Below are 26858 nucleotides of genomic sequence, written 5' to 3'. Positions count from 1 at the left end.
CTAGTACACAGCTTTCCAGCTGTCCTTGCAACTGAAGGCACTCAACATTTCATAAAATAAAGATGACAGATCTGTATTATCAATGGGGTCTGTCCAGCCCACTGACCACTAACCATTTATTTAAATTATTAGCGGGAAAGTGGTTCAGTATTGGTGAACACAGTGAGTGTTCAGTAATAAACAGAACAAAGAGCTGGACTTATATGTACCTCATAGGCAAAACACCTAATAGAGGAAAATTGTAGTTTTAAGTGAAGAGACCAGAAAGTATCATTTCACTACTTACAACAGGGTACATGGAAAGAATTGCATTTTCCACATCCCAGGAAAATTTAATAAATACCTGATGGCCTCAAAAAGGGAAGTAGATCTTAACCCTCTGCTACTAGACTTTATTGCCGCATCATTTCAACTCCTTTATAAAAGAAACTACCCTGTGCTTAGTGTATCTCACAAGTAACAGTATGAATAAAAGAAAATAAATAAATAAATCGTTACATCTGGAAGGAATTTATCCTAGCCGTCATGAAGGTTTCCTCTAGATACCAAGTTAAAGTTGTCTTACTGATCTAGTTACAAACTACACAAGCCTAGAAGTGGTTGGGTCAAGCCACTGCATAAGACAATTTTTATTGACATCTTCTTTCTGCATTGAAGATACAAACGTAGATTGCAAGTTGTTTTGATATTTAGCAATTTATATTATTTCATGTGGAGACATTCAGACTAAATGTTTTCTCTGAAAATTTTCATTGGAAATATAATTAAAAGATTTGGAACAGGTTGTTCAGAGTGGAAAAGTAGGTACCTCCAGTTCTTGTGGAATTGGTTCAGATCTATTTATTTTAATTCTCTTGTTTGCAGTTATTTGGTTGGTGGATTGCATAAACATAGCTGCTTTGCTAGCATAGTAAATTTTTGCTTGTTGCTCTGTTCTCAAGGTGTTTACTGTGTGCTGCTCCTAAACAGTATGATTGGTTAGGTCTTGATTTAAACATCACTTTTAATTCTTTGAAGTGAGATAAGGCTTGAAGCTGAGCTCATTTACATCAGGAGTTGCATTTATGTGTGATGGTGTTGTATGTTATACATAACTTTTCCTTCTCTTGAAAAACTATTTATAAAAACATCCCTCTGTATAAATGTTTGATTCTGAAGATCAGAATTTTTCAGGCTGTGTCTAGACACTTATACACAGCTTTAAGCTGTTAGTAGTCCACTTCTATGTTGAAAGTTAGGACTATTTCCTTTTGATATAGGAGTTTGAATATTTAGTTCCTTTCCTACAAATAATAGGCCTTAAAAGATATGTGAGCAATATGATTCTTAAATAAATAAATAAATAAATAAATAAATAAATAAATAAATAAAAGATTAAACTATTGCTTTATGCAATGTAAAGAAATCATTCATCATCATTAATCATTTACCTTTGGTACAGATCTATGCCATATGCAACTTCTGCTGATGTAAGCAGAAATTCTGTAGAAGACATTGGGATAATTAAGGAGTTCAGAGTTTGAACTAAAGGCTTTGACCACACAACACATTCAGCACTACATCTGATTTTAATGTTATTTCATTCCGAATCTATTTCACTTACGCATGGGGTTGCTTGCTTGTATTTTTAATTCACAAGCTCTTTCCTTCCTTGTTATCTGAACATAGGATGTTGATCTATAATCAAATAGCAAATTGTTTTAGGGCTTATTGTAACTACACCTTTACCTGGTCTTGCCAGAGAAATAGATGTGGAAAGCAATCGTATATCTCAGCAGTACAGCTTAGGATTCTCGCACATTTCAGTCCTCAAGAAGAGGTTGCACAGAGGTTGCCTTTTCTATATTTCTGTTGCATCCTTCTATCTGCAAATAAATGCAGAGTGGATCCTTGACTTCCCCTCTTTGTCTGGCAGATGATATCGTAAAATTAATTCTTTCTGAAATAAGATAGATTGGAGAAGAAATTCTGAACAAAAGTGCTGAAGCCATAGAACTTTATTCCTATTCTCACTCAGACTCTGTAAACAGTTCATTCCCAATGATCTTCTAATTTTGGCACAACTGTGCCAAGAAGCTAGTTGCTTTTGCTATTTAGTGCTTTAAAGAGCCAATAGTGAACTCAGTGATATATCAGCTCTCCGCATCCATATTTGCAAACATAATGACCGGATGTTGCTATAGAAAGTCTCCCATCTGGGATATGGCACTTAGGGAAGTGCCATATTTAACATATTCATGGGTTGTGCCACATTTAACATATTCATGGGTTGTGCAAAAAATAATTCTTCGTGATTACTTTGAAATCCTTTGCTTCTTCACAGATAGCATTTTCCAGACTGTACTACAGTTTAAACAGAGTCTACAGACTCTGTATGAATCCCTCTTGACACTGTCTTAAACAACAAACTTTGCTTTGTTAGTGTTTCAGGTTCCTATTTTGTTTAGACTGTAGGTCTAAAGACAAATTTTGATCATCATATTTATTCTCACTGGTCTTAAAGTGTTTTTTCCTAAAATAGTGAACACAAGTGACAACTTTTCTCCTTGAAAAGCAGAGAACCTTATTTGGTTGCTACAGGTGTTAATTTTTCACTGCAACATTTCCTCCAGGGTATATTAGAATGAAATAAAATTACAGACCAGATTGATAATTTCTTCTCATCCTTATCTATTTTCATGACTAAAATTTACAGTCCTGGCAAATTCCTCATATCACAGAAATTTTGTCAAACTGAAAAATAAAAACAACAACATTAAAAAAAAAAAAAAAAAAAAAAAAAAAAAGAAAACACTTAGAAACAAAAACATTGATGTATAATGAACATACATATGTAATTGCATCTAAACACCAAGAAACCCAAAGAAACCCATGAGGAAGCACTTTACTGTACAGGTGATGAGGGACTGGAACAGGTTGCCCAGAGAGGTTGTGGAGTCGCAGTTCTTGGAGATCTTCAAAAGCTACCTGTACATGGTTGCTCTGGGTATCCCTGCATGAGCAGGGGCATTGGACCTGAAGTCCCTTCCAACCTTAACCATTGTGTGATACTGTGATTACATGAATTGTGAATACTTTTTATTATGGAAGCATTTCCTCCTCATTTTACTTTTCAGGATGATTCAGTTGTGTTCGTTTGTCACATGTACCATACATGACATAGTCCATTTATACCATGGACAATTCTTTCCCTTCTTTGATTCAATTTATTCTACAGACATTCTATGAGACCAAACTGTGGGACCTACAATTAGCTAGCTGGACAGTGAGAATTGTCGAGTCACTTAGTAAAAGCTAATGCTAAGAAAGAAACTAGCTGAAGGATTTTGGTAAAGGATGTAAAATAGTAATTAGAAAGGACACTGATGTGGTTATAGAATCAGCCTGATTTTGGTCACTGTTGTTATTGTTACATCAGAATTACTTGGCACAAAAAGGCTTCTTAGAGAACAGTAAGTGTGTTAAGTACCCATAACACTGTGGGTTGATTAGGTGAACTGATATACCTGATAGTTCTGTTATCCCAAAAGCTTAATTTTGCAGGCTATACTTTTAATAGGAAGAGTAACAGTCTTGTTTGACACTGAAGAAACTCCAAGCAAGAGCTACATTTACAATTGAAACAAACAAACAAACCAACATACAAACAAAAAGCAAGTAGGCCTTATTTTTCCTTGTACTCTTTAGACATGGACTACTGAAAGTAACAGGTGTAAGGTCTGTGCGGCGTGAACACTTCCCATCATATAATACAAGAGAGTTTGCAAAGCTGCACAGGCCCACATCAGGCTGTTTTTCCTTACATTTTTAACTGAATGTGTGGTGACATTCTTTGTTTGTCATATACACTATTAAGATATGCTATGCAGCTACTGTCTTCTGATTTCTATTGTATTCAATATATCAATTCTATTGTTTCACTGACTACCTCAACTTACAGAGGTTCTGTATAAGCAAGATACAGATGCTTATACAAGGCTAAGTGGTTTCTTGGACACCTGATGAAACACAGGGAAGGTGTCTGTACAGAATAATGCTTAGTTGTCTTTTATCATCTACAGTACTTAAAGCATCATTCAACTTTAAAGATTGGCACCGTACAGAAAGTTAGAAATTTTCTTATTCTTTTGTGATATGCTGAATAAAATTTTGCTCTTAAATAATCAGATAAAATACATATTTATATAACTAACAATGGAAGTACAGAATAACAGGTAATTATTATCAGAATGTTAGGAATAGTACTGGACTTGTACAGTATACAAAAGTACACAAGTATAAAAAAAAAATGCTTATATTAGAGATCATTTATTACCTAATGAGAGCAGTCTGTGAATGTTCTTCTCTGAAAATACAGTGAAGAAGGGTAACTTTTAAGTATACAGAAAGTAGAATATTTTCTTGGGAGCCCCATACATTTGATGGAGTGAGATACATGTTTCAGAATAGAAAGAAATTCTGCCACTGACTGTAACTCAGGCACCTGAGTTGAGTGTGAGAATTAAAACGTGAGTTCAACACCACCTTTCCTTCTTGTCTGACAGAGAGTACTAGCAACTAGATCAAAGACTGCTTTAGATAAGCGATGCTCACACCCTAGGGGGGACCAAAAAAAAAACAAAAAACACTGATAAATCAAGGAGGGTCATTCTTCTGGGAAAGCAGGGCTTGCTGGGTTCCTTTCTGCGCTCAAAGAACACTCTAACATCTTATATATTGGCTGCTTAATATTAGATTACAAAATCAGTCCTGGGTGCAGGGATCAGAAATGTTACTTCTCTCTTGTAGGTGAATGACCTTGTAAACCATGCACAATGAAGACAGTATATTTTTGCATGACCCAAATAACATGAAACTTGTATAGGTCTCTTGTGTTTCGTCTTCCTAGTAAGCTTGCATTCAGTCCAGCTTTTATTGCATTTGGGTGATGTGATATTGAATGCATTCAAATTGGGAGAGCTTTTACTCTCAGTCTTCTGATTTTTTAGCAAGTGATCTACCAAACTATGTATTTCATCAATGAGAATAAGGGTGATTGAGAGAGGGAAATAAAGGAGGAAACTGGCAGTTTTTCCCTTAACTATAACTTAAAGCAATCCAGTCAAAGCAACAGTACATGGGAAGCCTTTTTCTGTCAAGTGCATTAGACAGATTGGGTCTCTCTGGGAACTTAGATATGAAGATGGCCAGTATCTAGAATTCTTCAAGGTTTAAATGGGACATGGGTGCAGAACTTCTTAAGGCTGGGAGTATTTAGTTAGGATTAGAAGGAGCGCCTTCAACAACTAATCAGTGTTTTGAGTTCGTCAGTTTTGATTTCAGATATATCCTCAGTTTAAGTCTCAAATGAACATAGAATTAGTTGTATCACCAAATGAAAATGAAATGTGACTGTCCCTATACAATTCTTACACGAGATTTCCAGTCTGAAAATGATGTAGACATTTCTGCTGCTATTCATAAGAACTTGTTCTTGTTGTTTAAGTGATTCCAAATTAAATGACCATTAAAGAGAAGTATAAGGAGAATTGATTCAACAGCTGGAGGGTCTTCTGACACAGAAATTGAAAGAAAAAAAAATCCAAGTGTAAAAGGAAGTTCAGGACTTATTCAGAAAAAAATGGAATGCAGAAAGACGTAAATAAATGATTAGGAGACCAGCATGGGAGTACAGCAGAGTGAAATATATTGTTAGCATTTCTTCCTGGGACAACAGGACATGAGGAAGACATTAAAGCAGCAATCTAAACTCTGCACTGTGCAGAATTGTTAGTATAATAATGCAAAGACTTTAAGAAAGATGGGTGATTTTACAGTATAGTTGATCAGGATCAAGGTTAGACAAAATATCCACATCTAAATACATTACATCCAAATAGTACATAGTTCTATTCTATTCTATTTTTGTATCCCTAATATGTGACTATTCATGATGTGGTATAATTTAATATCCTTTGCAGTAGTATGGCTTTATACTATACTGATGACATTTTATATAATTTCCATTACTAGAATCAGGACTATAGAAATACAGCTATACAATGTGTTGATTCTCTGAGCCATTTTATAATGTGTAAAACCAGGATTAAGAAGGACAGAGAGTTGTTGTCCAGAGGAGAGCCACAAGGATGGTCAGAGGGCTGGATAACCTCTCTTATGAAAACAGGATGAAGGAGTTGGGGTTGTTCAGCCTGAAGAAGAGAAGGCTCTGGAGAGACCTTACAGCAGCCTTCCAGTACTTAGAGGGCCTACAAGAAAGCTGAAAGGGACTTTTTACAAGGGCATGTAATGATAGGACAAGGGGTAATGGATTTAAACTAAAAGAGGGGCGATTTAAGTTAGATTTTAGGAAGAAATTCTTTACTCAGAGGGTGGCGAGGCATTGGAACGGGTTGCCCAGAGAAGCTGTGGATGCCCTATCCCTGGAAGTAAGAAAGTAAGCAGTGTGGAAATAATGTACACAGTTTATTTGAGTTTTAAGAAATTATTTGATGCAGTTCCACTTTGGAAGTCATAAAATATAATACAGCAACAGATATAGAGTCAGTGTCATATAGGTTGGAAAATACCTTCAACATTATTAAGTCCAGTCATTAATCTGACCTGCTGAGTCTCATCACTAAACCATGTCCCATAGTGCTTCATATATGAAGGGACAGAGGGAAAAAGTTCATGTTGGATAGGTTAATTTCATTGGTTCTTGAGTTACTCAGATACTTCAATGTGTGACATATTTTAGAACCTAAAAATAATCCTTACAGATGTATTTGAGGAGGAACAATACGTTAGGATGATTGCGGTATGAATCACCTGATGAACACTTGAAGAAAAAAATACAGAACACTGAAGTAGAGGAATTGACTCTGATCTCATGTACCTTACTTTCATGAGTGAACGCCAGTAAAACAGTTCCTGTGCTGTTCCATGAGACCAGAGTAAGACTCAGGATTTAGTTTTGTGCAGCATAAGTATCTCTCTATCTATGCATTTGTGCATGTATCTTGGAAAACTGGCTACTGTGATTATTCGTTTGTTGGACTGATCCACTTTGAAGTTTGTAATTTCTGTACAACCAGTTAGAGCAAGAGTTCCAGCAGAGATGTCATGCACACTGAGATTGCACTGCTCTAGTCAATGTAGGCACTGTGAAACTGACTATGAAGTCACTGCCATTTTAGCTGTCATGCATATCTTTAGTTAGAAATATATACAAATTTATGTAAATATGTAGATAGTTGCATTTCTCCAACAAAAGTTTTCTTTTAATGAGAGGCAAGCTTTCATCATCAGGACAGATATTCCAGTGCAGATCTGAACAGCAGTAGGAAATCTCTTATAGAAGGAGGAACTGACAATTTCTAAATTGTTGGTGTTGTGCGTTTTTAAGGTGGGCAGATAGTTGGAACAACCTCACTGGAAATATGTTTGCAGATGCAGCAGCAAAAGAAAAATCTTTTTTAGATCTGTTATCAGCTCATACAATTCCTACATTCTCTGGTACTCTGATCTCCATCCTAGACATTGCCAATGTCATAAGCCTATAAGTCATACACTATGTACATGTAGTATAGATAGAAAATAAACAAGACATAATGAAGACTCTCCATAACTAGCTAGGATCTAGCTGCACTATGGAATCACTACTTTCTGTTTTGTGAGGACCACTGCATACTTGACTGACTGGAATAGCATGGTTAAAAGAATAGGTTCCAATTTGCCTTACTCTTTCCTCTGAAGTTACAGATGACAGTGTGCTTTCCAAGGATTCCACCTTACAGATTCTGCTGCCTTGTTCCCCTTCTCTTTAATCACAGTAATCAAAGCCACATCTATCTGAGTGAATAAGAAAGGCCATAGTCCATTCATCTAAAACTGAGTTCAACTGTTGCAGCATGGCTTGGGTCCATACAGCTAAGTTTTAACCTCCCAAAATAGGGTGACCACATCTGGACTGCTTCTTGGGAACGGTCCATAACTAGCACCACTGCACTGTGCCTGAACACTGGTGGAAGGATGCTAAGTCGATCAAATCAAAATCATGCCAGTGTTTCACTAAAAGCTTAACCATATGAATAATCACATGCCACTGCATGGTCTCATGTCCTGTCCCTGATTAGCTTGTGTTGGAATGGCTGTAACCAAAGAGACAAATTACCCTTTATATTTACTTTCTCCTTATTTTATGGAGTGTTATTCAGCCTTCCCTGTCACTAGAAGACAGGAAACACGAGAAATGTACAAGAAACTGGATCAAGTGATAAAGAAAAAAAAAAAATAACCCCCCCTAACAAAAAGTCATATGTTTCAAATGAAGTGAAGCCTGTCACTCATGCATGCAGTCTTCCCTTCCAGATATCCTGCATCTGAAATCACTGTGGGGATAGAAAGACAGATAGGAAGAAGAAATTTCAGAGACATTGTATTTTGCAGTTCTCATGCTCTAGAGTGTTCATGATATGTATTTCTGTGTATTCTGCCAATTAGGTCAGATTATTATCAAAGCACAAACAAGCATCCTTTGGTAATGAAACACAACCAAACAAAAGTAATTAAACTTATTGCGGAGGTCAGACTAATCCAATAGGATATTAACTCCATCCATGTAACTCATACAATCATAAGCACCCATCCCATTTGAGCCAACACTTCCTTATATGTTTGCTTGTGTCCAAAACCTCAAGATGGTTCCTTTCAGGTACCTCTTCTATTCCATGCTCTCTGCAGTTCTTTCTGTGTCATATTAGACATACTGTTAAAGTTCAGCAAAGCACAATTTGAAAACTCTGAGTGAAAATAATTAGGATAGAATTAATCTCATCAATTTCATTTATAGTTAGTCAAGAGGAATAGCCACTTTTAGGGAATAATTCAGCCAATCCACTCCAGATACCAAGCTTAGGATAAAATAAATCTCATCTCAAGATGCATATTTTTGTCCACTGCCTAAATATGTGGTGTGGATGGCTAGTTCGTATGTAGACATGTTGAATGTGGACATCTCCATTGAGGCAGAGATCTAAATAAAAACAGTGAAAACAAATTATTTATCCCTACAGTAAGAATTTCCAACCTGTCTTTCTCAGAGATTTGTGTGTGAAAAAGATGTTAGTTTATGAACTGAAAATTTGTTCTCCAGGTTGCATCTTTTGCAAAACAATGCTCATAGAGAGGGATATAGATAGGTTACTGTCTCATAAGCAACCTTTGGAGTAGCCCCATGTAGAAGTTCCATATCAAAGATTTGTCTGAGTGGGTGTTCTCCTGTTGGTGCAGCTGGTCCTCTGATCCCCTGCTGTATCTTAGTATTTGGAGAATAGCTTTGGCTGCTTCATTGCCTGCTGCCTTGCTGAGCTCTGGAAACCTGAGAGAAAGCAAGAAACTGCCATGCTCTGTTGAGTCATTAGAAGGCTATGAGAAAGTGTCTCCCCTCCCTCATATAGACTTCCTGGGGAGCAAAAGTTGAAATGAGTACCAGCCATCAGATAAAGCCATCTCATTATTTGCCCAGCCAGAAGTCAGGTTAAAACAGTTAAGTGCTGACTGAACTTGATTATGGCTCTCAAAGAAGAGTGGACCAGGTGTGGATGACTGGCTAAATTGTACTGGTCTTGCAAACCCAGCATAGCCAACTCTGATCACAAATATTCTCAGTGAGTTCCTTCTCAAACCTAAACATATACCTTCATACCAAATATTTCAGATGCTGCAAAGCCAACAAGCAGATTTCATACCAAATGACCTTACTTATTTTGGGGTGTTCCTGTAGGTAACTGAAAAGTATTTTCTGCAATCTCTGTGGAACAAAAATAAATAAATAAATAAATAAATCCCCAGCATATTCATTGCCTTTTGACTATTTGGAAATAATGCTTGTATGCCAGGATCAAAAGGCTGGAGACTGTAAACAGGGGAAGTGATATTCCCTTTTATTTAATACTTATGCTATTGTATATGGAGCACTAGATTTCATTTTAGGTTCAGCAGTACAAGACCTAAAACACTGGAGTCTAGAGGCAAACAATCAAGATGATTAAAAAGCAAGAACATATAATGTACAAAGAAAGAAATGTGTTTGTTCACTCTGAGGAGGAGAAGGGCAACAGACACAAATTGTAATGAAAGAACTTCCATTTAGAAGAAAAAAAAAATCACTGTAAGGGTGGTCAAATGCTGGAACAGATTTCCCAGAGAAGCTGTGGCATCTCAAGCCTTGAAGATATTCATAAAAGGACTGACTGGATAGGGCCCTGAGAACCTGATGGCCTCTATTTGAACTAGAGTTGGACCAGATGATCTGCAATGGTCCCATCCAATCTCATCTATCTCACAATTCTGACACCAATACAATGTGAAGTGGTGTGTGAGATGCTCTAAGACCAGAGAAAGGCAAGTACTGTTTTGTGGTAAAAAGAGGAAATCATAACTAAGCACATTAGTTTGTCAGGAAATTGATAATTTTTAATAACATTTTGCAATATCTGTCACTAGAAGCAACACTATCACAGTCAAGGTCAGAGTATCTTCATCAGGTACCTTTCAGGGTCCTTTTCCAAAACTGTACAGAGCTACCTGTATCAGGTGGCTAATTGGGACATATAGTGGGAAAACAGGGATGATTAACAAAATACTTCATTTAAGAAAAAATGTTAGAAGCCCCTCTTCTGGATTATCTGATGCTCTCTCTCTCACGAAGTTCCTGCTTGATTCTATTAGTGGGAATAACCCAAGTAAGAAACTCTGTATTCTACCAATACCTCATGTGAATACTTACAAATTAGGATGTTATTCATGCAGGTCTAGCAGAGATAAGGCATAGTAAGAGGTTGCAAGGATAGGTTAAGTGAAGAAAAAATAATATATCATGGTATTGATTATATACAAACACCTATGCACTTAGATGAGAATACACTGGTTTGTGTAGAAATCAAAAATTTTGAAAATGCTGATATGCCAAAATAATTTATCAATATTCATTGTTTCTATTTCAAATGTATTTTAATAGCAAAAAGGGGAAAAAAAAAAAAAAAAGGAATGTTTTTGTATATCAGTAAACACTCCTGAGCAGGAAAGAAATTCAGATCTGTAAAGATCCCTTTTAAACCTTAGGAAAAAGAAGAAAAAGAAAAAAAGGAGGGGAAAGAAAAAAAAAAAAAGTATTGATTATTTTTCCAATGAGCAAATCGAGTTAAAAAATGGAATATGTAGAAAATGAAAAGATAGAAAATGAAAAGATCAAAATGTAACAGGAAAAAAAAAAAAAAAAAAAAAAAAACATGGTAAAAATATATGGTAAGCAAGCAAATTATGTACAATGCTTGAAAGTCTGTATGGGCTTGTTCTATAGTTCTCATTCCTACTTTCCTAAACTGAATTGTACTGCAATATGCTGTGTTCTTTAGCTCAGACCTTCCTTGCCATGCTTAATGACTTCCACTCTTCATTTATTTTGTTTTGAATATTGGTTATTATTTGAATACTTCAGGAAGTATTTCAGTACTTCAGTAAGTACTTCCAGAACTTTTGCAGAGATGAAGAACTGCACATGGTCAACTTCAGTTTCCAGTGTGTACCTGAAACAGAAAAGTTTGACAGCTTCAGCTGTGTTCCAAATACCATATCAATAAGAGTATTCAGAGTTCTAGAGACTTTGTTTAGTAGAATTATATGTGTGCTCTATTTCTTCAGTGTGGAGTGAAGTTGAAACCAAAACCATGTCAGCTGTTGGAAGCTCACTATATTTTGTACGTCCTCAGTTTCCTTACTTGTAGATTTTTCCAGAGGAGTATTCAATGTGCAAACAGCCCCCTACCCCATATGATGTTGTAACATTGCAAGATTTGGGATTCATTTGTGCCAAGACTGACTTGCTAAATATGCATGAACCTCACTTTACAGCTTAGGAGAAAAATGGTAGCACAGTAGTATCATACGCTAAGAACTTAGGAACTGACAAGTGGAAGTAGCAAGAGCAGTGAAGTGTTCAAAAACAGGCAACGATGCATGGATAATGAAACTGTTTCTCTGGGCAGGAAGCCTATATAACCACATATAGGTTCAGCTTGTTAGCCATCGTGTTTTCCCATGCTTGGGAGAAAGTGAGTAATTTGATACACACAGATTTGGAAAGTCTTGTTCATGAAGTCTTTGGTCTTTGATAGGAATGTAGCTGCTTTAACTGAAGTATCATTGCCTCTCTCTGCAGAATCTCTCAAACTAAATGCTGTATATTATCATTTTCAAAAAGAGGGTGCTGTTTTTCATGACTCCCTACACTGAAATCATACCAAGCCATTTATTCTGCCAAAAAATTTGTTCACATATATATGTGATAGGAACAAAGAGAGGAAGCAATCATGGATATAGAAGCTATAGTCCTTATTCTCCAGTGACTCACTGTATGACATGGAAGGAGTCACTCACCTTCTCTGTATCTCAATTTCCCATCTGTAAAATGGGCTTAAAATACCTACCTCACAGGGGTGTTGTGAGGCTTTTTAACATAATGTTTGTAAAGTGCTTTGAGATCCTTGGATGAAAAGTGCAATAAGAAATCAAATTATTCACTTTTTTTTTTTAGTCCCATACAAAAATGCATTTGTGTTCAGGTAGCTGAAGGCTTCCAGCTCTTTAAAGCTATTCCACATATCCTCCACTATAGTTTCCCTGCCTGTCTTATCTTTTGAGAGTTAAACAGAACAAATATTGCAATAAGAATATCTAAATTGTCATGGTATTCTGGGAATGACGGTTAAAATAATCTGATATTCTTTTTAGACTATGTTGTATATTCCTTTTCCACACAACCCCAAAGCTTACAGAAAAAAAGGGAGATGATGACTTCGTTCACTCTTCAGCTGATTGGCTAACTTGTTTCTTTTTGAGACAAACTCAGATGCTTCTTCAAATTAAAAACTGCAATTTGAGTCAATGGTTCCAAAAATTCTGTAAGGAGTAGAGTAGGTATTTTAGTGCTATAAGCTTTACTAAAAGCTATATGCTTTTATTTAGCACATAGCCATTAAACAATATAGTATAAAGGTTGGTACCAAGTTAAAGGTAAAATGTTAGGAAGCATAGAAAAATGAAGTGAAAACAAGATTTTCTTTTACAGAGCTGAATAAAAGAAAAGACACATAGGTTCGCACAGAACTGCTGGGCTAGCATATTTTGTAGAAGTACCCTTAATTAATACGCAAACTAACTCAGTACTCAAACATTTGGTTTAATAAACAGGTGACACAGGTGCTTCACTAGAGCAGGCCAGAAGGCTCAGAATCTAACAGACTCTTATCTGGAGAAGATGGTACAGTATATATAGATATCCTTTTCATTGAAATTAACTACTTCATGAAGATAAGAAATGTGAAAACAATAGTTGATAAAGAAAGTAGAAAATGCAAGAAAAGGACAAAAATTAAAAGAGGAGGAATGAAACTAGATTAAAATATTTTTGTTTTCCTGCCTCTTTCATCAAGGATTCATGCTTTACACTTTCTTCTCCTCCACCACCTTTTTTTCTTCTTCTTTTTAGGATTGAACGGGCAGGAGCCCTGAAAAGGATATAACCAATCAAACAGAATAAAAATATTAGTTACAGCTTTCACCCAGCTTCACCTACTCAAAAGGAATTTACATGTCTTCACTCATACAGTACGTGATTCATATTTTGACTTTTCACTGTTGTGGAGGCAAACCAGAATACATTCCTCCCCTGATGATCATTTACATGACCCTCATTCATGTAAACACAAAAGCCCTTATCAAAAAAAAAAAAAAAAAAAAAATCCTCAAAATTTTTCACATTTTGAAAATTTCTGTAGTATAGCTACTACATACCTTACAATTCTCTGGATGGCTCAAGAAAATATTTCTTCCTACACTATACTTCGGTATCTTGCTAAAGTTCGATTTGGACTTATTTCACCAGTGTTTCTGTATGCCTCATGCTAAATGCAAAGGCACTGTCAGTTCTGGACATATAACTTACTTCTTCTTTAATTACTTTGATGTTCTTTCTTCTACATCTGATTGCCCATCAGAAATAACTAATTGCACCCTGTAAAAGCATCTGTTTCTACTGAGCAGTCTTCCTGGCAATAGATTTTAGCCTTAATATTTAAATTAATGTGGGATTTGTTTGTACATTTCATGTTAGAAGATGATCATCAATGTATTAAAACATTTGCTTTTCAAATGGTACAAACTAATTATCCAGTAATCCTTAACTGCCTACTTCTATGCAGTTGTTCAAGGTAGAAGTTTTTCAAATAGGAAGCATATGTGACATCCCTTACTTTTATACTGACAAATTGATACTCTGATATACTTAATTTTTTAGAGACTGAAACATAAATATGAGTATTTTTTATCTTGAGCAACTAAAATAAAACCACTTTTGATAATAAATAGATAACCCATTACTGACTTAGAATAACTTGTTATGTAAAAATAACAAACATCCTTCCCTGCTAATTATCTTCTATATATAATGCTATACACTTAGAGTTTGTTGTTTTTGTTTTTCCTAGACATAGCCTAGTCATCTATCAGGTCTGCCGCTTAACTACAGCCTACTATCATCCCAGGATCCCTAACCACTGTGTAGAAGGCATACTATCTTGTGGCTGAAACATTAATTATTGTGCTATTGAGCTTTGTATTTAAAACACTGATTTATTATCTTGTCCACTGACATAAAAATTATTTTTATAAAAAAACATCTCTTATCATCAAAATGTTAGTATACAAAGCCACCTACAACCTGCAATTTTCTGCTTTGTTTTGTTTATCCAAAACATAAAAGTCATACTTTAGAAAGTGCTACGTATTTAGATGTAACAGTATTGCAAATACACCTGAGCTGAAAAGATGATATTACAAATTGATGGACTAGCTCTTGAGCAGGTGTTAATTGTCCTAGCTCTACTGATTTCTTTCAATTTGTACCAGCTGAAAAACTGGCCTAGCATGTCAACCTAACAACAGATTTAGTAAATTGTTTTTCAAGTTGTGATGCTAAATATTTAAACATTGCTTGTGTAGCTGATAAATAAAACAGAATTTGTGAGATGTTCATTAGTAAATAATGGTGAATGTATATCTGTTTTAAGAATGGGTCTAAGAATGAGATAACTTCTGAGTTAACATTAGATATCAGAAAATGATGTCTGGATGATATTCATCTGACCAAATACAGATATCTTTAAGGTAGGCATCTACTCTGAGCCCCTTCATTGTCAGTGAAGAGAAACAAGCACTTCTAGTAAGTGATTCATTTTATTCTGAGGAAGACAACCAAATCAGGTGGATTATAGCTTTACAGTGTCTGCTTCTCTTATTGACCAAGGACAGGATTATTGCTTACTGGGGTATGGATGCCTGCCTCACTCATATCTAAAGTCAGGTGAAATGAATCTCACCTTCAGGGCCACACATTGACTCCATCTTATTAAGTTACCCCCCCTATTTTTCAGCAGTTACTAAGGCAAAGCTAAGTAAAACATAGTAACTTTGCACCATTCTGTTACAATATTCAGGGTAGTAGAAATAACAGCCCTACCATACATGTATGACCATATAATTTGGGCTAGCATATTAACTTAAAATTGTATTATACATATCATTGCTTCTATCTTCCCTTCATGTAACAAGTACTTTAAAATTCTTTTCCACAGTTTACATAGCTAAACTGAGAGATCTTGATTTCTACTGATGGATCCACTAAGTAAAATGTTATTTTGATCTTTGCACATAGTTATTGGTTATCTAGTGTTAATGGTGTGTATGGTGTGAAAAAAAAAAAAAAAAAAATCTGTTTCTTGTATATTCTTTCTCTTTTGGTGAATGTTACTCACCATTAAGAGAATAAATCCAGTAGTACTCACTCCTTTGCCACCTTCCACATTTACAAGAGATACAGGAGTGAGAAAAGCTTGAAACCTGTGCAATTATGTCATATTAGTGATATGATTGTAGAAAACCCCATAAAACTATAATTCTAGGAATGAAAGGAGAAACATAAGTTTCTATGCCATAGTACTTTAGCAGTAATAGTAATTAGCATTTTGATTGTCTTTTTCTTATCATACTTGTGAAAGAAATTCATGTGAATAGCAAATAAACAAAAATAGCCTCATGGACTATAGAGAAATTCACTTAATAAAACTTAACTGCACATGGGCCTTAGTGTAATAGAATTGCTGTATGATTAACAATATTTGACATGCAGTTTGTTTTCTGTCCATGCGATTGCAACAACAGTTCCAATTGTAGCCACTTTTTTCTTTTCTTTTCCTTTTTCTTTCTTTCTTTGTTTCTTTCTTTGTTTCTGTTTTTTATGCAGAAGACCATCAAATGAATTGTCACAATACTCGAATAATGCAAGACACAGAAAAAGACGATAACAATAATGATGAGTATGATAATTACGATGAACTGGTGGCCAAGTCATTGTTAAATCTTGGCAAAATTGCAGAGGATGCTGCATACAGAGCCAGGACAGAATCAGAAATGAACAGCAATACATCTAATAGTCTGGAAGATGATAGTGACAAAAATGAAAATATTGGTCGGAAAAGTGAGCTGAGTTTAGATTTAGACAGTGACGTTGTTAGGGAAACAGTGGACTCCCTTAAATTACTAGCACAAGGACATGGTGTAGTGCTATCAGAAAACATTAATGACAGAAATTATGCAGACAATACTTCACAGCAAGATAATAGGAATATGAACTTTGTAATGCTAGGGAAGCCTGTGAACAATGGACTTACGGAAAAAATGGTGGAGGAGAGTGATGAAGAGGTGTGTCTCAGCAGTTTGGAGTGCTTAAGGAACCAGTGTTTTGATCTGGCTAGGAAACTCAGTGAGACAAACCCACAGGAAAGAAATCAACAACAAAACATGAACACTCGTCAGCATGTCAGGCAAGAAGATGACTTCCAAGGAAGAACACCAGACCGGAATTACTCTGATATGATGAACCTAATGAGGCTTGAAGAACAGTTGAGCCCCAGATCTAGGACTTTTTCTAGCTGTGCAAAGGAGGATGGTTGTCATGAAAGAGACGATGATACCACCTCTATTACTTCAGATAGGTCTGAAGAAGTGTTTGATATGACAAAAGGTAACTTAACCCTTCTTGAGAAAGCAATTGCTTTGGAAACTGAGAGAGCAAAAGCCATGAGAGAAAAAATGGCAGTGGAAGCTGGAAGGAGGGATAATATGAGATCATTTGAGGAACAGTCTCCAAGACAACTTTCTGGGGATGACAGGAAGCCTAAACCCAGTGACGGCCATGTCAAAAAGCCATATTATGGTAAAGGTAATATTTCTATATACCGTATGTTATGTCATAAGAAAGTATGAGCTAATATGTTAAGTTTTGCGTAGAATTCTGAAATGAAGTTATTAATTCTACAAAATGGGAACTTTGTTGAAATTGTAGTAGTATGGCATGATTGTAAAATAGTGTCATGCTGTGACTATTTAAAAAAAAATCATTCTGCAATGTTAGAAATATGTACAGTATTTCAGTGAATACCATTTGGCTAAATTAAAAAAATAATAATAATAACTTTCCAGGGAAACAATGCAAATAAGAGATCATGTTGAAAGAGGCAAAGATTTTTCTCAAGCATTTAATACATTTTACAGTAATTACTAAAAACAAACTATATATGAGAGTGGGGTATTATGTAGCAGGTAGTCAATCAGTTTTAAAGTGCATATTTTACAGGTTGGATTGGGTAGGTGGCATCGTGATTTATAAAATTATCATCAAACGACAGTTATTGATTAAGCATCTCCCATCTAAAATGTAGAATTGCCTGATAGGAATTGAACAGTATCAGAATGACCGATAACATAAGATAGGGGCAGTGACTGCACATTAATTATCTTAAGATAGTAAGGTAATGGAAACCATTTGCTATGCAAGGCATGGTGTGGCCTGGGCTGAGATCAATAGCAATTTCTTTCTTATGTGCATTCCACTTCACTGGTTTCATTCCATTGTGGAAACAGTTAAGGTGCTGCCTTGACCATAATTCAATATAAAAGAAACCAAAACCAAACCAAACCAAACCAAAAAAAAAAAAAAAAAAAAACAAACAAAAAAAAAAACAGACTAAAGGTTACCTTTAGAATGAGTTTTAATTGTTTTAATTTATGGGATTATCCTGGTGATGGTGTTTTTATATTACCACACCTCTCTTTAATATATCGACATCTGTACATGTAGGGCTGTATTGTATAAATTGTTCAGTATATCCTGAGATTCACTGAACACCCTTAATTCCCATTGACTTTAGTGGAAGTTGAGGACATGGTATTTCTTAGGACTTGCTAAGCAGGGACTGTTTTCATCTTATATTTGTTATAACAATACTTGGATTCCTTTCTGAAAATGAACTGAGATGGTTGGCAATTTCCTCCTTTTTATAATTCCTTGTTTGGAAAAAGTAATTCCCTAAGATCTCCCTGTATCATTCAGGTAGGCAATCTCTTGGTCCAAGAAAGGCTTTGATCTTTTTTTACAAAACTTAAAGAAAAGTAATGTCCAGTCTCTTAGAAAAGCATAGAAATTACTGTTGTTAAATACTCTTGTGCTATGTATTTTAGTGAAGTATTGTTGTTGGGGGTTTTTTTGGAGAAAAAAAAAAAAAAAAAAGCATAGTCCAGTGAATGCTTTAGTAACTTTGGGTACTTGGGGAAGACAATGTTAGTTAGTGTATTACTGCATAGCCATGCAGATGTTGTTCTAAATGTTGTTCACATATGACATACATTAGGTGCCTTTTCCCTTTGGATATGTGTCTCTAATAAAACCACAGAAAACACAATAAAATATTATTATTTTTTCAAGTCTTTTAATTCTGGTAATGTCCATCCCTTCCAGTCTCTGTATGAATAGGAAAGTATTTCTGCATATTGATCTCCAAAAAGACAGTATAATCTCTAACAATGACAAAAGTATGGACTAAATATTTCAGTAAATTCTGAAGCTTCTTTGAACCATTCCGTCCCTTGGCAGCTGAATCAATAATGGGTCCAAACCCCAGCCAAGGACACGAAAGACAACATTAAATGTTGTGGTAGTTTGGACCAAGAAACTTTGTGCAGTGGATAGCTCTACACTTCGTTTTTGTTTTGTTTTGTTTTGTTTTGTTTTAAGGCAAGAAAGAAAAAAAAAAAAAAAAAAAAAAAAAAAAACAATTCCTTCCTTACTTTGAAAAACATAAGAAATGCTATTGCACTTGTTGAGAAAGTAAGCTTTAAGTAAGGCAATTGATTATATTGTTTGTTCTGAACTCACGTGTTATCTTCCAAATACTCCTGGAAGTGTTATCCGCAGAGATGTATGATATGGTCAATAATTTTTTTGGATATGCAGGTTTGCAGTGAGAAATACCTCTGCCTTTTGTTTTGAGGAGTTCTGCTTTCAGAAATCAGTGAAACATCCATTAAAGGACCACTAACTAATTTTTCCCTGCTGTTTAAAACTGTCTAAACTTTCTTCTGAAGTTTATGATTAAGACCTTTTGAGTCCTCTGGCAACATTCACTCAGCCAATACTCCCATTGTGACAAAGAACAAAGAAATGTTGCAGAATTAAATAAAACTGTGCAATATTTCTCCCCTTTAGCAGGAAAGGATTTACAAAAGAGTATCTAGTACTTTGTAAAAAGTTATGGAAAGTTTAGTCAGACGTCTTCCATTAAAAGCAATGGGAAATTTTGCAAGTACAATTTTATGTGAGTTTTGAAATCATTAAGAATAGTATACAGCATCTTTTCTGACTCATTAGACCATAAAGGCTATTAAAGATCTGATATCATGTTATAACCTTACAGCATAAAGACCTGAATACTGTAGATTATTTATTTGACACTGTAAAATGTTAAGTGTCCGGATCCTCAGGTGCTCTAAATTAGAATGTATTCATTGACCTCAGTGGAGTTACAACAACATGGAGTAGCTAAAGTTTCTTTAGTTTAAAATGTATAAAAAGCCATTATGGTCTACTAATCATCAACATTTTTGCAGTCTTTCAATATTGTTATATTTACATAATTTATATTTCATTTACATTACTTATTCACATATCTACTTTTACACATCCCAAAGTATTTGACATGAAGAGTTGCTTAGAGTTGTGTATGTATGTAGCTGTGGGCTTGCTGTTCTAGTGGTCTCAGCACAGGCCTATCTGGCAAGAATTCTAATCCCTCCTCTGACATTCACTCCTTTTGTGGCCTTGGGTTTAACATTTTGATTTCTTTGTTACAATTTCCTGAAGTATAAGATCATGGTATTTCCAAGAGTGTTGTGATAATTGTATAGCATTTTGAAGATGGATATGTATGTGCATTTATCATTAAAGAGTGTGGGGAAAGAAGAAAAAAAAAAAAAAAAAAAAGAACTGTATACTACAGTTAACATGCAGGCTAAGTAAAGTAAAACTTTCACAATTAGGGATTCCATTTGCAAAATCAAAGGTTTAAATATCACATTAAAATTGAAGAATGGATTTAAAACATGGAGAGTCATTTGAAAAGAGTTGAAGAATTTCTCTAAAATGAAGGCGTTTCAGATGGACTTGGAATGTAAAAGTATATTCATATAAAACTACTAGAGGGAAATCAGGGAAAAATAAGTCCACAACTGAACATGAGCTCTGGATTCTATTTATTCATGCTTAAAAAAAAATGGGTTGTGTGTGAAGGTCTGCAAGTACTGAAATTTCCACTGATTGTACTGAGGATTGCATTTATTAAAGCTGGGATGGAATTTAATGTAAGAAAAACTTTGTATAAAACACATAGCAAAATCTTATTTTCCAGAGAAGAAAGCATAATTCCTGAAGCAGAGCAATGACAAGAGCAGCAAAAAATACTTAGATGAGGATAGCTCAGACTGGGTATTGAAAGGAGGCTGGAAAAAAAGATAGAAAGGGGATGCTGTGTGATTGTGATCCAGAATGGTAGCAGTTAGAGTATCCTGAATTTTATTCCTTCAATACTAGTATAAACATTTACAATAGTCTCCAAAATCTGACAACTCTAATCAAAATGATACATGATTTGTATCATGTGCTGGGCTGGAAGGCTAGGAATGTTATTTCCAGATGTTCTGTAAAATAAACAAGCTGATAAAGTATGTTAGCAAATTCTAGTTCAAGATAAATTTCATCAGCAGTTTCACTACTTTCTTGGCAGAAAACCTTATTTTGTTGAAAAAATATCTATTCAGACTTTTCACTGATTTGTAGACAGAAGATCCAACGACATTCTAAAAGATCATTAACCTTTTAAGCATATGAATATTATAGCATTATATGCATTTTTGTAATGGCACAAATTTACACAGTAAGTGGTACTCTCAGTAATTCTGATTACAATGTTTACCCCACCATAATTTATTGAAGAGAAAGAAATATTTTACTGTTTATAATTAATTTAAAGAAAAAAGAATCGTCTGCTCAGAGAACTTTGGAAAAGGGATATATTTATGCTGAATCATTGAATCATTATTTTAAAGAGTTGGGTTTGCTACTCTGAGGACATTGAACTTCTATGACAATAAGTTTGCAGAATTTAATAAATCAGGCAAATAAGAATGTAAAGAAGGGAAACTCCAACTAAACAGTTTCCAAATGACCTTACACCCTTGAGCTGATGCTTGCCAGCAGAATGTTGATTGACAGTGGTATGGCTTTGCTATAAAAAGGTCATTTTCCAATCACTCTGAATGGATCTATGCTATGATCATAGGAGCCGGCAGTCTGAAAAGAAGATAATGGGATAAAAGTGACAAAACTCTGTTAAGAAGTAGAAGGGTTTTTTGTTTACTTGTTGTTTTTTTTTCCTCTAGTTTTCATTAAAAAAAAAAAAAAAACATTTACCAAAGAGTAAATGACATGATTAAATGAACCTTCTTACAGAAATGTGTAAAGCATCATTCACTTGACACATTTGTTGTAAATTATAGATCCCTCAAGAACAGAAAAGAAAGAGAGCAAATGTCCTACCCCTGGGTGTGATGGAACTGGCCATGTAACGGGGCTTTACCCCCATCACCGCAGTTTGTCAGGATGCCCACACAAAGATAGGGTCCCTCCAGAAAGTAAGTTCACATTGTTTCATGGAAACTGGGGATAAAACTACAAAGATTTTTCTAGCATGCTTTATAAACCTTTTATTTAAAAATTAATTTTATTTTTCAGTATGGTTTGTCTCAACTTAGTCAACTGTTCTGTGTTATACTTTTTCCTTTATTCCATCATTTCTATTCTCTACTAACTTTTACACTGAAAGAACAACTTTTAAAGCTGTATTCTTTGATTTAAGAATCCTAGGTTGTTTTTAAATAGATCTATTCAGTCAACAGAGAAAAAGGTTTTCAGAAGATGTGCACTGCTTTTACTTCTGCATGCTGATGTCACATCAATTGTCCCTGTTGTCTCGTACAGGAATAATTGTACTTGAAAAAATTGCAGCCCCTTTCCTTTGTTGGTGTTTTGTCTTAAACATAGTTTATCTTAAACTAATTTATATTATTAATAATAACAATCTGACTGTTTACTTAGTTACACACCTCAGGATTTTGAGCAATATTCCCCTGTAATTTACATGGCTAGAATTTTCTGCCTTGTCAATGGATTCTGTATGAGGGAGGTTCACCCATCCAGACACAGACATTAATCAGAAAGCAGAGAGATCCATTTCTAGAAGTCACCTCCTTGGCTGGTAGAAATGGCATAGTTCTGTTGAAGCTAATTGCTCTATGTTGCTATATGTCAGACAGGCATCTACCTAAGATACAGTTCTCTTTCACACTAATTTAAAATTTATTCATTCCTTTGAATCCTATAGCCTAAAATCCCCACTGTCCATCAGCACTTACAGACCTAATATCAATAGATTTATAGATGACTAAAAGAAACATTAAAGACAGGACTTAAATGTTCCCCAATTTCCAAAGGGAAGTGGACTCTGAAGGACAAAAAAGTAGAAATAGGTCTGCACACCAAGAGTAGCAGACATAAGAAGTTTCCTCTTTCATGGTAGAGTGGCTTTGCCAAGTAGTATTGAGGAAGTGCTTTAGGAAACTGCTGCATCTTGGTCGATCTCTGAATACAGTAGAACAGATAGATTCATTTCTCTCCTTTGCAAGACCTTGTAATTTTCTGAAGCACAAATATTTTTTCAGTTGCTCAAAGTTCTCTCATTTTTATAAATGGTAAATAAAAAGCTCTTTAGAAGACTTTGTAAATCAAAGAAGAATATAGCTTTAAACTGTTTGCATGCTCTTGTACCTAATAAAATGTAAAAGGTGAGCTCATCTTTTTATTTTTTCCTGTGATGTTGGCCTTGTGAAGCATGTTTCAAGAACAGCTTTGAATAGTAGGAATTTCAGAATAAAGCTTTTACATCTATACATGTTTTAGTACGCTGATGAAGGGATGATGATGATGGTTATCTTTTAATCAGTATATGTGGTTAATTTCTCAAGTCTCTGAACAGCTTTTATTCAGTTCTTTACTCAGTCAAGGAATTCACTGATTTTATTAGAACTTTTTTTGAGTGAGAACTAAATACAGGCTTCCAGACTAGTTCTTGTATGAGAAAACCAGAATTTTGCAAGAGCTGGATGGCCTCTTTCCATAGTGATATACTGCCAATCCAGCTCTGAGACATGGATTCAAATATGTCTCACATCATACAAAACTGTTTAGTGTTACCAAAAAGCTCTTGATAATTTGGCAATTCACAGCATAAGTTTTATGATTCCAAAAAGAGTTGCTCTGAGCAGCTTTGGGAGTAAATTTTCCATCCAGTTTGCAATGGATGCAGATGTAAAGCAGTTTATTTGCTTAAGCTTGTACCACTTGTTTCTTTTTTTTACAAAGGTTGTTTTTTGTTGTTGTTGTTGTTTGCTTTGTTTTGTTTTCCACCATCCTTCAATTTTTAATTGATTTTTTTTTTTTTTTTAGTTTTCAGTCTCTAAAATAATAATTATAATAATCTATCCATTGCAATTTTCACATCTGTGGACAATGCAAGTTAAAATAAAATGACCAGTTCTGCTCGTCATATAAACATGAATGGTATTTCTATGTAGATATGGGCAGAACTGGGCACTAGATCAATTGGACTGTCTTATAGTTAGTATCAAATTCTAATCAGGGTTGTGCTGAGGTATATTTAAAATAAAATGTTCTACCAGTATAACTTGAGAGCAGATTTTCGTTCTTGAGTTTGATACTGTGTATATAAACTTGTATATTTTGAGCACATACGTTTCCTGAAAGAATTTTTTGAGTCCATATTTTTAATTGGATTTTTGCTAGTTCACAGTTTACTACTGAGCGGGTGTTTGCTCAGTATTTTTTTACTAAGAAGATGTTGGAAGTCTTTTGCTTCATTGTTGCACTGAAGATACTTTTGATTATAGGTTCAGTAACCTAATTTTCACTGTTGCCCTGTGTTAAAGAGCATAGGGTCACAATACTTACTTCCCACATCAGGCTTTATTGGCTATGTGTGTCACGTGTATTTTGAGGAATGCTGGTTGTTAATGAATCCTGCTTTGTTTTAAAATGGTTTCATATATACTGGGATTTGATTTTTTTTTTCTTGTTTTCATACTCTGCTGTTTTCTCTTACTCTCCTTGTCAAGTTCTTGCCATGCATGAAAATGTTCTTAAGTGTCCTACACCAGGCTGCACAGGCCGGGGCCACGTAAATAGCAACAGGAATTCCCACCGAAGGTAAGGATTCCATCACTGGACACCAATCTAGAGGGAACAGTGCCTCCGAACTGCAGCCCTTCTAGCAGTCCATTGGCAGGGGGGGAAGTGTGAGTGTGTGTTCTGTTGTTCTGTTTCTAAGATTGACAGATGGTGCTTCATATGCTTTAAAGAGTAACATTTTTTCATGTATTTTCTGGGGAGGACAAGTGTTCATTTGCTTCAGTATGGATGAATTGATTCACAGAAGACACTTTAATCATCCATTAGGTTTTTGGGTGTGGTGATTTTTTTTTGTTTGTTTGTTTTTTCTTTCTGTATTGGTATTAGCAGTGATGCAAAATGAATGGTATGACTTCTTCTCTGTCACAGGGACAAGGAAGAGTCTGCCAATATCATCAAGACTAGTGCAGAGTTCTCGTCCCCACACTTCACTCTCTTCAGAGACTATTTTGCATGAAAAAATCCACTCTACCCCTAAAAATGATATTCTATACACGAGAAACAACATTTTGAATACACAGACACTAAGAGTTAACTTTTCAACTAAAAAAAAAAAAAAAAATCTCAACCCCCAAATCTTTATTCAGATATAATTAAAGTAGAATTTTGCTTGATTAAGAAACATTATGAAAATGTCTCATTAAATTTAAATTAGAAGCCAAAAATGCTCAATATAAATAGTCAAGCAAAGGAAGATTGAGAAAAATATAACTTTTCTATAGTTTCCTAAAATTAATAATTGATTCTTATACAAGGGATGTCACTGCCTTTTAAATTCTGACACACATGAGAAAAAAAAAGTTACTAGAAATTTTAGTATGTCATAGTTTTTCCACAAATAATGAGGTCTTGCTTATTTCCTTACAATTTAGGGAAAAAAATAAATAATCCAGGAAATGCGAGTAGAGGGTAAAAGGATGCAAAGTTCCTATTATCTAATTCCTTTTTTACTGTTAATTGTAACATAAAGGTTTAAGGGATTACATTATTAAGGTGCTGGATGTTCAGTCTTATGGGTTACTGCCCCCTTACATGCCTCCTGGACTCTCGTGGGTACCTCATCAAGAAACTCGGGTACCCCTTTCTTCTCTGTAGTGACATTGCTACTAGATGCAGCAAAAATCTTTGAGAAGGTTTTCAGGGATTTACTACTGCTTGAAGCAGCATTCAATTTTGGTTGGATATCTACTAGAATATTGGAGGTGATTGAAGAAGAGTATGTCAATAGAGAGCAGCTGCCCTCCGGTATGACTCCAGAGCACTCTCACCCCTCTGCAGATCTAGGACAATGAGGGAGGGCTGAGGGGAGCAGTCTGCAGTCTATGCTCACCTCTTTCTGCAGCTTTTGGGGCATTTTGCTCTGCTTCATTTTTATTTTTTTTTTCCCTTTGGAGAAAGGAACATCTGGGAATGCGCTGATTTGCCTTTCATTTTAATTTCTTTTCCTGTGGAGAACACAGAGAGCTGCCGTCACATAAGTGTTCGATAGACTGTGACAAGGAAAGAACCCCCTCCATTGTCAGGTCACAGGTTTTTACAGCTTCACTAAGAGCACCATCTGCTGGCATCAATATACTTGTTTTTCAATGTTCTAAATCTTTTCCAGAAGAATCAGGCATATTTTAGTCACTTTAATAATAGTACAGCATTTGCAAATTTAATTGAATTTTAATTCAAGTGCAATTTCTTTTCATGTTACATCATCTACTATTAGGAAACATACCTTAGTGCTTGAAATTCATGAACAAACACTAAGTATAACATATATGAGATGTAGATTTAGAGACCCTAGGCCAAATTTTGCACTCATTTATATGCCTTGCAAAAAGATTGGAGTTAATGGAGCTGAATGAAGTGTGAAGTAGCACAAAATTTGGCCTAAATGGTACTGTCATTTAATCATCTTCAGCAGCCATTTCATTGGCAACATTTGTAGATGTGTAAAGGTCACAAATCTGCTAACAGAGCTGCACAGTAGATTCCAGGTTATATTCTCCTCTCTTACTGGTATGTTCACTGGCTGACATCCATAAATAATCTACCCATATACAGTCAGAGAAGAAGAGCAGTTATAAGATCTACCATGCAACTTTGAAAACAGAAGAAA

At 35.1% G+C, this 26858-nt stretch overlaps 1 protein-coding gene and 1 long non-coding RNA gene across 19 annotated transcripts in view; one reads left to right on the top strand and one right to left on the bottom strand.

Moving 5' to 3' along the window:
• Positions 1-26858, top strand: part of MYT1L (myelin transcription factor 1 like) — a 331525-nt gene that overhangs the window by 230376 nt on the left and 74291 nt on the right. For 10 of the 18 annotated variants that reach the window (XM_072036410.1, XM_072036408.1, XM_072036409.1 and 7 more), the window contains exons 7-9: positions 16343-17320; positions 21988-22122; positions 24679-24769. In XM_072036410.1, the coding sequence (XP_071892511.1) occupies positions 16343-17320; positions 21988-22122; positions 24679-24769 (1204 nt within the window). The remainder of the gene's footprint in view (positions 1-16342; positions 17321-21987; positions 22123-24678; positions 24770-26858) is intronic. The other 8 variants (XM_021267544.4, XM_072036414.1, XM_072036412.1 and 5 more) reach the window with 3 other exon arrangements.
• On the bottom strand, positions 10275-16306 carry LOC140002251 (uncharacterized). The gene is made up of 4 exons (XR_011808551.1): positions 13837-16306; positions 13463-13550; positions 12817-12942; positions 10275-11570 (listed from the first exon to the last, which is right to left on the bottom strand). It is a non-coding gene; the product is annotated as an uncharacterized lncRNA (long non-coding RNA).

This window comes from Anas platyrhynchos, chromosome 3, assembly GCF_047663525.1.
Source record: "Anas platyrhynchos isolate ZD024472 breed Pekin duck chromosome 3, IASCAAS_PekinDuck_T2T, whole genome shotgun sequence".
In the NCBI taxonomy this organism is placed as follows: Eukaryota; Metazoa; Chordata; class Aves; order Anseriformes; family Anatidae; genus Anas; species Anas platyrhynchos.
The sequence above is the reverse complement of the archived record's forward strand: the minus strand, read 5'-3'. Positions and strand labels throughout refer to the sequence as shown.